Consider the following 13,988-nt stretch of genomic DNA (forward strand, 5'->3'; position numbering starts at 1 on the left):
CGCCACGTAAGACTTCGTCGTAAAGCCCACGTAATTATTTCGATGTAAAGCAAACGTAAATACTTTCGTTGTAAATCACTCGTAAACATTTCGATGTAAAATCCTCGTAAATATTTCGATGTTAATCACTCGTAAACATTCGATGTAAACTCCATGTAATGTTTACGAGGAGTTTACATCGTTTCTTATTATATTATTATTAATTAGTATATAATAGATTTTAATTTATATTTAATATTCAGAATTTAAAATAATTTAAATTTTAAAACAAAATATGAAATTGGAAAACATATTTTAAAAAGTCATACAATAATATTTAAATTCATAATACAAACAGGAAAAAAAACTACATATTGTCGAAGTAGTTGGTGGGGTTGCTCGGCTGTTGACGGGTTGGATCGGACTCTTGGGGATCTCGTGGTGGCATTCCAAGAGCGGCTCGTCTCTCACTCAACATTCTCTGCATAACCGGGTTTTCCACGGCCATCACGTCTAGCAAATCCTCAAGAGAGTCTAAACGAACCTGCTGGCTATCCATTTGAGCCTTCTGGCTATCCATTTGAGCCTTCATCTGAGCAGTCTCTTCATCCCGTCTCGAAGTGTATGACGAAGTTGCCCTTGCAACTTCGTTAACAGAGCCTATACCGACTATCTGTCCCTTCTTTTTAGGAGCCACCTATAAAATCAAAACATATATTAATATAGTTAATTATGTTAAAATATTTAAAATAATGTAAACTAAAATTTTAAGTTACCTCTTCGAAGATTCTGTCGACCTCTTGGGTGGACAATGTGACTGGTAATCCATCGGGAGACTCCTGGGTTAGTTGCGTCTCCCGTTCTTCAATCCGACCAGCCACTGTTTGGAAGAGTTTCTCAGATGCAGGATCCACAAAAACTCCGTCGGATGTGGCGTGAGTCATCTTGAATAGGTCAGACAGAGAAGGTAAGACTCCCGTCTTCTCGAACTACAAAAAAAAATTAAATTAAATATTATAAATTATATTAATTGAATATTTTAAAATATATATTTAAAACAAAACTTACAGCTTCTAGACGGACTCCTGCATGAGGTTTTTGTCCGGTTCTGTGAAGCATGGGCAAATGACCATCTTTATCCTTCGTCCTTCGAGAAGCCGAGCACGAATTGGCCTTTCTGATCGAAGAGGGGTGCTCCCAATAGGCGATGAGGCCATCCCACACATCCGTCGTGAGCTCAGTGGGCTTTCCCTCATACCCGTAGATCTCCCACTTGTCCTTCCAATCAGAGACTGTGTTGCAGAGGCGTATCTTTGCCTTTGCAACGAATTCCGCCTTCACCCTCTCGGTGATTCCCAAAGACCAATGCCACTTTTGCTGAAACATAAAAATTTTGAAAAAATTACAATTAATAATAATAATATATATATATATATATATATATATATATATATATATATATATATATATTTAAAAGTGAAAATTTAATTAAATTAAAAATCTTACCGCAAAACATTTAAACCACGTGATCTTAACGTGATTTGGTGTCTTGCTCCAGTTCGGGTATGCCCCGTCGTAGTAACCCTTAATCGTCGCCGAAACGCTCCGGCTAACACGGTTGTTAGCCCCAAACCTGAAAAAAACAATTTAACTGTTACAAAATAAAAATTAATTAAATTTTAAAGTAATAAAAATTAATAACTTACCAATAAGTTCCTCGGGGTCTATCGGGGTCTAGAACATCCAAACCCTCCCGTCCAGGCTGGGCAAGCAAATCCTCCACCGTATATCTCGCGAAGGGAGCATATGAAGGCACACGCAAATCCGGATGAACTGCACCTTCTGGGACAGGCTCAGGTGCAGCCGCTGGAGGAGGAGGTGGAGGCATCTGCGGTGGAAGAGGAGGACTCGAAAAAACTCTCTGAGAAGTCTGAGAGTCTGGAACTGCATCGGAAGACGATGGACCGGAAGAAGATGTACCGGAACCATCGCCAAACAACTGGGCATAAGTAGGTGCTGCTGGTTTCCTTCTAGGAGCCATCTAAAAAAAATTTAAATAAATTTAATCAATTATGACGACATAATTAAAAAATTATTCTGTTACCTAACTAATCACCTAAACTATAGGATTCCGTCATCTAACTAATCACCTAAACTAATTATCTAAATAATCACCTAAACTAATTACCTAACTAATTAATAACCTAAACTAACTTTAAAAAAAAAAAAAAAGGAGGGAAGAGAATGTACCTTAGGGAGAGGAGAGGAGTTTAGGAGGAATGGACGAGGCAGCCTCGTCTCGGCGTCCCAATATATAAAAAATGTTTCGTCGTAAACGCGACGTAACATTACGACGAAGTTACCAGGCCCGCGTTTTTTCATTTACGACGAAGTTACCAGGCCCGCGTTTTTCGATTTACGACGAAATTACGTCGAAACATCGGTTTACGACGAATTTACAAGGCCCACGTTTACGACGAAGTTACCAGGCCCGCGTTTTTCCATTTACGACGAAATTACGTGGAAACATCGGTTTACGACGATTTTACAACGCTTAACCCTAAACACCGAGAATGAAATCCCTAAACCCCAAAGTCACATATCATCTAACATCATATCTCTTCTTCTCTACTACTTTGTGCTCTTTCTCCAACTTAAACTCTAAAACCCTAAAACTCCAAATAATTTTTTAAAATTAACACAAATACATATTATATAAAACAACATTTGTTACACATACATTAGGATGGTAAAAAACAATATTTCTTTAAACATACGTTACAATAGAGAAATACAACATCAGAGACATATATTACATCACTCTAAATCGTTTTCGTTCTCATCAATATTACATCACTCTAAATCGTTTTCGTTCTCATCACTATCATTACAATCATCATCGTCGCTTCTCTCGAACTCGTCTTCACGTGCTTCATCTGTCGCATCTTCGGGAATATCTTCATATTGAAAGTTTTGCGGGTCGATCAAAAGGATTTCATCAGTTGGTTGTTCTGGTACCTCAACTTCATTGATAGCGTCTTCTTCTTGCAAGGGCGGTTCTTCTCCAGCGACAATGCGTCCACGAGGTGTAATTTTGATAGCAGCTAACCAGTTTATCCCGGAAGTTCGAAGCCGAGGATAAGGAAGGAAGCTTACTTGCTCGGCTTGTGAAGCTAAAATGAAAGGCTCAAATTTGTTGTATCTTCTCCCAAAATTGACATCCACAACACCAAATTTGTTATACCGAATCCCTCGGTTCACAACAGGATCGAACCATTCACATTTGAAGAGGACGCATTTTAGCTTCAATAACCCCGGAAATTCCACTTCAATAATCTCCTGCAAGATCCCGTAAAAGTCCGTTTCACCTTTCACACATATTCCGTAGTTACTCGTTGCCCGATGTCTCCCATACTCGTATGTGTGAAAGGTAAATCCTCGTGTGAAATACATAGGTGATGTGGTGACCTTTGCAACTGGACCTTGAACCAATTCGTGAAACCATACGGGATAATAAGGATCGTCATAATCAACCTGCCAAAAGCAGTTATTCTTAATTAATATTGAAGTATCAAAACACTTACTTAATTAATCAATGTATGAGATATATTACGTACCTGTGATTTTAACCACTTGACAAAGTGCTTATCTTTACGTGTGTCCACATCAGTTGCAGATATTCCTGGTATTGCTTCTTCAACTTGAGATACAAACATGCTGCAAATTAAACAAATAATCAAGTCATACATAATTAACTGCAATTCATATAATTAACATTCACAAAAATATTTACCTTTCAAAGTAACGGGTCACTGCATCCTCGCAGTTGAGCAGAATATAAGTGTGGGCACTATGTTTATCCTCTTCACATGACCACCATACTTCTTTCGTTTTACCACCAAACCGTGCAATTTCGCAGAAAATGTCAGGAACACCATCAATTGGATATGATGTCGGTACTCCACCATCATCATATCTTCTAGGAACTCTTTTCCTCGTACGAACAGTTGGAGCAAAGTAGTATGATGTGAAGTTAGATGTTTCGGCTGTCAAACTTCCCGCAACTATTGAACCTTCCACCTTTGCAAGATTTCTTGCTTTCCCCTTCAAATGTTTCATCTGTCGCTCATACGGATACATCCATCCGTTGTGAACAGGTCCACGAAGCAATGCTTCATACGGTAGGTGGACAACTAGATGCTCCATGACGTCAAAAAATGAAGGAGGAAATATCTTCTCCAGGTTGCACAATATGATCGGAATGTTATGATGAAGTTGTTCGATGACTTCTTCCTTGAACGTACGTGTGCTGAGATCTCTGAAAAAAGCGCCGATGGCTGTATATTGCAAAAGTAATCAAATTAATAACATTTCATAACATATGTATATATATTAACGTTTTATAATTACCTGCAAGTGCTTCATGGACATTTGCTGGAAGGAGCTCGGCAAAAGCAAATGGAAGTAGTCGTTGCATAAACACATGACAATCATGACTCTTCATTCCGGAGAACTTTTGACCTCGTTCAACACATCTTGACAGATTTGAAACATAACCATCAGGAAACTTAACTTCTGATGCAACCCAGTCAAACAAGGTTGTTTTGGCTTCTGATGACAACCGGAAGATGGGAACAGGAACGTTTCCATTGCTCTTGATATGTAACTCACTTCTTGAGCAAATATCAGGTAAGTCCATCCTTGACTTTTTGTTATCTTTTGTCTTCCCAGGGACGTTAAGTAATGTATTCATGATGTTCTCAAAAAAGTTCTTCTCAATATGCATGACATCCAGATTGTGGCGTAAGAGAAGATCCTTCCAATAGGGTAGCTCCCAAAATATACTCTTCTTATGCCAATTGTGAGACACACCATATCCATCAGGCATATTTCCAGGAACATGCCAATTTCCTCCAACTTTAACTGTTTCCTGAGCTCCGTAATAATCAATGTCTGCTTCGATCTGCTGGCCGGTGAGATATGGAGGAGGACCGTCTCTGACAATTTTTTTGTGCCGAAACAATGTCTTATTTCTTCTGTACGGATGGGCAAGTGGAAGAAAGCGACGATGACAGTCAAACCAACAACTCTTCCTACCATTCTTCAGTTGAAAAGCATCCGTCGATCCAAGACAATATGGACAAGATAATCTTCCATGTGTTGTCCAGCCAGACAACATCCCATAAGCAGGGAAATCACTTATCGTCCACAGCAGAACTGCTCGCATCGTAAAATTGTTTTTCAAGGAACAATCGTACGTCCTCACCCCTTCTGACCACAATTGCTTTAGCTCTTCTATCAACGGTTGAAGAAAAACATCAAGAGACCGTTTTGGATGCTTCGGCCCAGGGATTAATATGGTCAAAAATAGAAATTCTTGTTCCATGCACATATCCGGCGGTAAATTGTACGGCGTAAGAATGACTGGCCACAAAGAATATTGTCTACCAGACATTCCAAATGGACTAAATCCATCGGTGCATAACCCAAGATAGACATTCCGAATATTTGTAGCAAAATCTGCGTGTACCTTGTTGAAATGTTTCCACGCTCTTGCGTCTGATGGATGTGCAACCTCACCATCTCTCTGGACATGTTCCGCATGCCACCTCATCGATGCAGCAGTCCTCTCAGATTGATATAATCTTTTCAATCTGTCTGTAATTGGTAGGTACCACATCCTTTGGTACGGTACCCTATTCCTCCCACGGCCTTGCGGTTTGAATCGTGGTTTTTTGCAGAATCGACACTCTTCTAACTTGTCATCTTCTTTCCAGTAGATCATGCAGTTGTCGATGCAAACATCAATCATCTCCGAAGGCAACCCAAGACTATAAACCAATTTCTGAATCTCATAATAAGATTCAGCAGACACGTTGTCTTCTGGCAAATACTCTTTAAACAACTCCGCCCATGCATCCATGCAATTCTCAGGTAAATTATGATCCGTTTTAATATTCATCATCCTAGCTGCTAGAGACAATTTAGAGAGACCTTCTCTACAACCAGTGTAGATTGGTTGATTTGCAGCATCTAGCATTTCATAAAACCTTTTTGCATCCAAATTAGGTTCTTCTACATTTCCAGTTCCATCAGCTATTGTTGTAGTTGTTTCTAAAAATGCATCACTAATCATATCTTGAACCCTATCATGATCTACCATCTGCTCATGATCTTGATGATAATTATATTCATTATGCAAATGATTCGGTTCTTCACTATGATGACCATCCTCAAAATTATTATTACTACTACTAGCTTCATTTCCCCCATAACCCTCTCCATGTTGATACCAAATGTAGTATTGTGGTGTAAATCCTCTGTTTACTAAATGCTTCCATACAGTTTCACTATGTGCAAATTTTGAATTCTTGCATTTCCGACAGGGGCAGAACATCTTACCGCTTTCCTGTGTGATCGGTGTACAGCCCGCCTGGTGCATGAATGTCTCTAGCCCGCTCAGAAATGCGTTCGTCACTCTCCCGTCGGAATCTTTGTGCAAATACATCCAACTCCGTAACTCGTAAATACTACCGCCACCGGCCATTTTTTTCTTAGATTTTTTTTTGAAATCTTTTTTTTCTGATTTTTTTTTCTGATTTTTTTTTCTCCCGTTTGTGTGTTGTGAGGAAGAGAGTTGTGGGAAATGACATATATATAGAGAAATTTTCGAGTTGGGTAGTTGAAATATAACAACGATTTTACAAGGAATATTTTACATGGATTTTACATGGTTTTAACATATTATTTACAACGACTTTACGACGAAATTAGGTAAGTTAAAGCACATTGAATACACGTTTTCACCTAAATATAACGGTAACATGCTTCATTGTAATGTCGATGTAATGATTACGACGTATTTCTCATTCCACGTACATTCGTCGTAAACTTACATGGAGTTTACGACGAAATCAGTTCGTCGTAAATTTAAATGGCGTTTACGACGAAAGTTATATTCCTCGTAATTTCGTTGTAAAGACCATGTAAATTTACGACGAAATATTTTCGTCGTAAATGTTCGTTGTTACGGACACGTTTTCTTGTAGTGAGCTACAACTAATTTATCTACCTAAATTGTTGATTTGAATTTCTTCTAAAGTTTCTGATTTTATGATTTATAAATGATAATATCGAGTGAAACACAAGCTACTACTGAATATTTATTACTTCTTAGCCTTTTAAGAAAAAATAAGTTCGTGAGACATCACTTTTTGTTCAGTTTTAAACCTGATTTCATGCGAAATAATACGTCCATGATAAATTATACAAAAATGCATGGTGACATTAATAAAGATATGACTACAAGAGCGAGGAGTGAGTACATACCAAATATCTAAAATTTGTGAGGTATTTGTTTTTGGGCAAATCTCCAAAATAACACTTTTCTAAGTTTATGTCACAAAAATAGCCTTCAAAAATTAAAATGACCAAAATAGCATTTTATCTTTTGAAAAAATTTAATTTTTTTTATTTTTTAAAATTTGAAATTTTATCCCAAAACCCCACTCCCCAATTCTAAACCCTAAACCCTAAAACCTAAACTCTAAACCCTAAATCCTAAACCCCACCCCTTAACTCTAAACCCAAAACCCAAAACCCTAAACTCCACCCCTAAACTCTAAACCCTAAACCCTAAACTCTAAACCTTAAACCCTAAACCCTAAACCCTAAATCCTAAATCCTAACCTCACCCCTTAACTCTAAACCCTAATGTCTAAATTAATTTACCATTGGGATATAAGTGTATATTTATCTCTTTTGATAAAACATTAAGTGATATTTTGGTCATTTTTATTCTTACAGGCTATATTTATGACAAAAACGTTTTTAGTGTTATCCTAGTCATTTTCTCTTTGTTTTTCAATCCGTTTCGTCTGTGTTCCTAACTTGGTTATCTAGTTCTGTTCGACAACTATTCGGATATTAGATGTTTGGATATTCAAAAGTCGATATTTTTAATTAGATATTCAATTTGATCCATGAAATAAAATTAAAAACTAAAATAAATAAATATAAAATAACATTTTATCATAAAATAAAATGTTGTTTATTTTTTAAATTCTAATAACTATATAATCATTTTAATGATTAAAAATATTGCAAAACTTACATATAATATATATATATATATATATATGTAATTATTTACATACATGTATATATGCATATAACGAGTCGAAGCAGATATCTATTTCCGAAAATATTAATATTTGCGTTTTTAATAAATATTATTTAGTATTTTTTTTTACTATGTAAAATTACGGATATCCATATTTTCGGATCGAATCAAAATGGATAATAGATTGAATCAAATTTTACGGATATATGGTCATCCCTAACAAGAGTCGTATAGTCAAGAAAGTAAGCTGACACTGAAGTGTACGTAGTACAGTTAAATTTCTGACTAAGGCTTTGAATGTTTATGGCGTCTTAGTGCAACGCATAGTGGGACAATAAAAGTGTCACCATTCAGCTATCTTCTTTATATTTTTATCTTAAATAAAATAATTAAATTTAAAAGAAAAAGAAGAAGGTCCGCACCTAAAACTGAACATAATCAAATATGGTGTGGTTAGACTTTTTTTTTTTTGTGTTAAAAAAACAGAACTTTTTATATTTTTATTTATTTATTTTGGTTATTAAAAATATAGAAAAAACATTTTATCTATATAATATACATAAATTAAAGTTAACTAAGCAGTGATAGCTTGATGGTAATTTCTTGAGGCTCAGTGTATATCCGTATCGGTTATGAGTTCGACTTCCGCTGGTAACTAAATTATCACTATTTGGTCAGTTTGAATTTGGGATCAGATCCATGTGGTTATCATGGTGGACCGTAACAGACGATCTGAGCACTCTGTAACATTAGTCGAAAGACATTTCAAACTTTAGTTAGACAATATAGTAGTTAGTTTCAAATATATGATTTTTATAATAAATAAAACAGTTGCTTAAATATTTCCAGATATCTTGATTTAATTTTGTGTAAAGACAATTAGCTTAATTATAATTTTCAAAATAAAATAGTTGGCTATAAATCTCAGTCATAGCATATTAAATTTCATATTTATGACATAGAAAATACTTTTTAACATAAAATTTATATTTTATAAAATTATATTAGTATCACTGATTTGTACTTTGTAAAATATAAATATATTATGTATCCTGCAGTTACACTATTCATTATAAATGTCACCATTCATATTTTATTTTGAATTGTTTATTTTAGACGAACTGCAGTTGTTCTGCAGCATACGTTTTTCTTATACAAACCCAGTTAAACTGTACCGCAATATCTAATCCACTTATCCTTCACAGAGCAGACTATGTTAACATTGGGGCCTAAGCCGTAAAAACCAAGAGAGAAAAATAGTAGAAAATAGTAGCTAGAGAAGTAATTAGCTCACTGTAAGTCTCTAGTTGACTAATCCACACATTGTTTTTTTTTGTACACTAACCACCACACAATGTTCTCCATTAACTTTCTTGCATTGTTGAGTTTGTCCTTGATGGCCTACCTCCTCGAGACCTCTGTATTACAATGTCAATGTTTTCATAACGTGATAATCAAATATCCCGAAGTCCTTATATACTAAAGCGTAAGTCGTCTGACGAATCAAATATTGACACGTGGCAAAATTGTGAAAAAAAATCAATTAAAATTTTTGCTAAAGCAAAAAAAAAACCCACGTATTCTACTTTCTGTTCATGTAAGTTACAACATTCGATTTAATAACTCTTTATATTTTTTAGCCAAAAAACTGTTTTTTTAACGAAGCAAAAAAACAACTTTTTATAACTTCTTTATCACAAACAAAATATTCATCTGTCTATTTTCTTCACATGTTTCCAATTATGTTTTCAAATCTCTGTTATTAAATTGTCTCTAACACATTTGTAACAAGTGCAAACTTCATTTTAACGTCCGTGTTGGTCTCACTGCAAAGTTTCAACAATGAAGATTCCAAATCCTAATAGAAGAACCAGGGAGAATGAGACAACAGCATCAAAAGTCAACCACAATCTATGGCAAAGGTAAATGATTTTATTTTCATAATCAAATTCAAATAAATTTAAAATTGTGCTGAAACTAATCATGCATTTTTCAATGTGTTATAGAAAACAAACTCGCAAATTCTACCGATAGTTCTTCAACATGCTCCATTTTCAAAAAAAAAAAAAACATGCTCCAACATGCATGGGAAGCAACAGTTACACGAAAATTACAAAGGGTATGTAAACTAATTTTATGTCATTGTATTTTTAATTCACGTAAATCAACTAATTTGTATGTTTGATTTCAACGACCAATATGAATATTCAAGATCTGGAAAAGAATATAAACGCAGCAGCATTCAAATTGCAACACCGAGAGCCAAAATGCAGTTTATTGCATTGGTAAACAATTGTATATTAAAAGCATCATATCATTCTTAATTTTCCTACTCTCCTATCATTTTTGCTTTGATGTGAAACACATGCAATATCTTCTCAAGCACTGCAAGCGCTTTTGCATCTTCTTCAAAAGTTGTATCAAGACAGCCCTAAATGATATTTCAAATAGTAAGTTAAATAACTTAGGAACATAATTTTTTTCTATTTTAGACAGCTCAATTAGTTCTTTAAGATTCAACATAAACTCAAATATTGTAATAAACAAAAGTGTATAAACCCAATCATAGAAGATGAAAAATATCCAAAGACTAGGTGCTTAATTATTAATATCTTGATTTTCAAACATATATAGCCTAATTTCAGAGCTTTAATTAACACATGAATATCATAAAGCAGTAGCTCAAATAGTTGACAAATTATTTGCGGTTCTCAAACATATTTGATACTGAAAATAAAGTAAGATATCCAATATCAGCTTTCAGGTAACTCATAAAACTATTAATATATGATATAAACATATTGTAAGTATCATTATGGATTTACTTTTATATGAAGTATCATTTATTAAAGAATACTAATACATTTTCTTTGATATTTTAGTTTTAAAAAGACCAGATTTTCAGTATAGAACCCTGCGTACTGATATTGTGGAAGCAATATTTTCATGTATATAGAATTTTTAGTTACAAAAAATGTATATAGAATTTTTGAATAAAATACTCATATATTTTGATTGAAAATTATGATAAAATAATTTAAAATACAATAAATTTGATTCGTGCATAGCACGAGAATAACACTAGTTATTCCTATTTTGCAAAACTCCAAAAGAGTGTTAGCAAGAACAGCCCCATCAGTGTTGTTACTAGTTTATAAGGTAATTGTCGGGGTCGGCGTTGAGAAAATATTTTCTGAATCAGCAAGGCTGCAAGGGCAACAAGAATAGCTGCAGATGGTATAATAGTTATAGCATTTATGCTCAAGGTATTGGGCATGATTAGCCCCGGTGTCTTAGCCGGGGTTTTTAACTCATGATTTGACACTTTTTTTTTTCGTTGTTTTTTACACTTTTCGGATAAAAGACGGTTTTTATATTTTTTATTTAAGAGACGGTTCTTAACTTTTCTTAGTTAAAAACTAAGAAAAGTTAAGAACCAAGAAAAGTTAAAAACCGTCTCTTAGCCGAAGCTAAGAACCCCAGTTAAGAAACTAGGGTTAATCATGGTCATCCAATTTTCACACTTAAGAGTTGAAGATTCAACTAGACCAGAAGTTGGTTTAGAACTACAAGCCAACAGAGCCGAAGATATGATTAGCAAACAATGAATCAGTAGGGGGAATGAGTAGAACTGTAATTTCTGTCGTGATAGGAGCGTTTATGCTTTAAGACATTGCTAAGAAGCATGTACAGCACTTGAACCCCCAAAATTCTTTGGAGATGCAGGGCTTGATTTGTCATTTTCAGAATCAGAATCACTTTCATGATATTAGATTACGATACTTTTCTTCAAACACATAAAGTAAGACTGCATGCAAACCAAATGGAACCACCATACAAAAATCACCACAAATTTAGCTTACGTTATTAATATTCGTTTTTGTGGGCGAATGTTGTTAATATTGGTTACTGCAAAGCTCAAACTCTAACTCTTTGTGTTGTCAATTTGTATTATCATTCATATTTAATATACACGTAAACATAATTAAATAAGTTTATTAGGCGATGACGAAAAAGAGTATAGTAGACAAGCCATCAAATAGCTCCTGGTCTATTTATCTTACGAAAAACTTTGATCTATGAGCTTCACAAACTCATAAAAATCAATTTTCCCATCGCTATTCTCATCAAAAACCCTAATCATCTTCCTACACTCCATCTTTGTACATTCATCGTATCCTAACAAAGACAACACATGCTTCAACTCATTTTCATCTATAAACCCATCTTGATTCTGGTCAAACAATATAAACGCCTTCTTCACTATCTCCTTACCCATCACCTCGCTCTTCTCAAACAAGTATTCTTCGCCTTCTCCAATCAAACGTTCGTATAAAGCTTCCGAGTCATCGATCATCGTTTTGACTTCTTCCACCGACATCTTGTTTTCTACCTGAGCTGGGACGAAAACTTTTCTTGCGACTGGAAGCTCAATATTTATCTTCTTGTTTGTTGATGATGCGAAGAGAATGTAGGCGTTTGAGAAGAAGAGATGGAGAGAATAGGGAAAAGAAGATGAAAAATCTTGGATTATCATCATGAGGTTGAGAATGAACAAGAAGGTGGCAATGGTGAGAAGAGAGATTGGGCTAAGAACAGATGAATCCTCCATATTAATCTGAATTTATGTGTGTCGAATACCATAAACAAATTCTTATGAATGTTTTTGTTCTGTCTCTTTGGTTTCAAGGAATGGATAATATGAGTGCTGAAACACGTTCCAATTTTATAAGAGGTGTTTACATTCTAGTTCAGTAATCCTATACGAAGACCAAAACAAACCTTATAAGTCTGCGGAAAAAGTCTATGGAAATTGTGGAGAAACTACCACAATTCTTGAGAACAGAGAAAGGAATTTTATAAAGATAAAAAAATAATGCTATTTAATATGCACCGCAAAAAAGGAGAAAGACTATTTTAAATAAGCATATCTTAATTAAAAATTATACTAAATACCACATGGCTATAATATACTACTAATCACCAATTGCATATTCCTATTTTCTTAAATTAAAGTCATTCTAAAAGCTTGATATGGTCCAAAATTTACTCTAGCATACATCTAATGATTGATTTGGTCAATATTTTTTATTTTCTATGATAATTAAATATACAAGTATTCTCAACTTCTCAACATGCCGAAGGCAAATAAATTTAGAAATTAAATATTGTTGAAAAGTGAGTGAGAGTGTCTTTTATTATCTTGGATTCCAGTTGATGGTAATTTCCATGCAGTTTCCCGGTAACGTTTTCATTACTTAAGTATCGTATGTTGCGTTCACCGACCCTATATAGTAATAGACTCCTTTGGATTGTTTCGCTATGTGGAATACTGAGATTCTTCGGGTTTAATTTTGTTATTGGTTACTGTAACGAGGTTCACGTTGTATTTTGTTTCTTGTCAACACGTTGTATTGTTTTTTTTTTTTGTTTTTTTTTTTGTATTGTTCTTTATTACGGTATTTCAAACGAAACTTTATAGTGATTCCTAAAAGTATTGTGTGTACACATTCAATACTTTCTACCTATAGAGTTTCTGGACAGGTTCGAGTTCGATATTAAAAAGTTGTAATGTTTTATATATATAAATTTATTGAGTCGACATAAACTTTTTTTTTTAACGCCACATATATTAATCAATAGGCTCTTCTTCAAATGAGGAGAAGCAGAGTTTATGTCACGCTAGATTTGGACCCGTGCGTTATAACGGACTTTATTTGATATTTTAATTTAATAAAAAATATTAAAAAAATTATTTTATTTTATTTTTAAAATTGTTTTTTCATCTGTTATGTGAAATTTATTTTATAGTTAAGAACTCGTTTACACACATAGGTTTCAGTTAATATTTGTTAGAGCTAGAAAAAACATCCAAACATAAAAATTT

At 34.3% G+C, this 13,988-nt stretch overlaps 1 protein-coding gene across 1 annotated transcript; it reads right to left on the reverse strand.

Moving 5' to 3' along the window:
* Positions 1 to 12,083: 12,083 nt before the first annotated feature.
* Positions 12,084 to 13,024, reverse strand: LOC106435280 (probable calcium-binding protein CML47). The gene has a single exon (XM_013876148.3). It carries the CDS (start codon positions 12,711 to 12,713, stop codon positions 12,162 to 12,164), a length of 552 nt encoding a protein of 183 aa, XP_013731602.1. The 5' UTR covers positions 12,714 to 13,024; the 3' UTR covers positions 12,084 to 12,161.
* Positions 13,025 to 13,988: the final 964 nt, after the last annotated feature.

Source organism: Brassica napus, chromosome C3, assembly GCF_020379485.1.
Source record: "Brassica napus cultivar Da-Ae chromosome C3, Da-Ae, whole genome shotgun sequence".
Classification (NCBI taxonomy): domain Eukaryota; kingdom Viridiplantae; phylum Streptophyta; class Magnoliopsida; order Brassicales; family Brassicaceae; genus Brassica; species Brassica napus.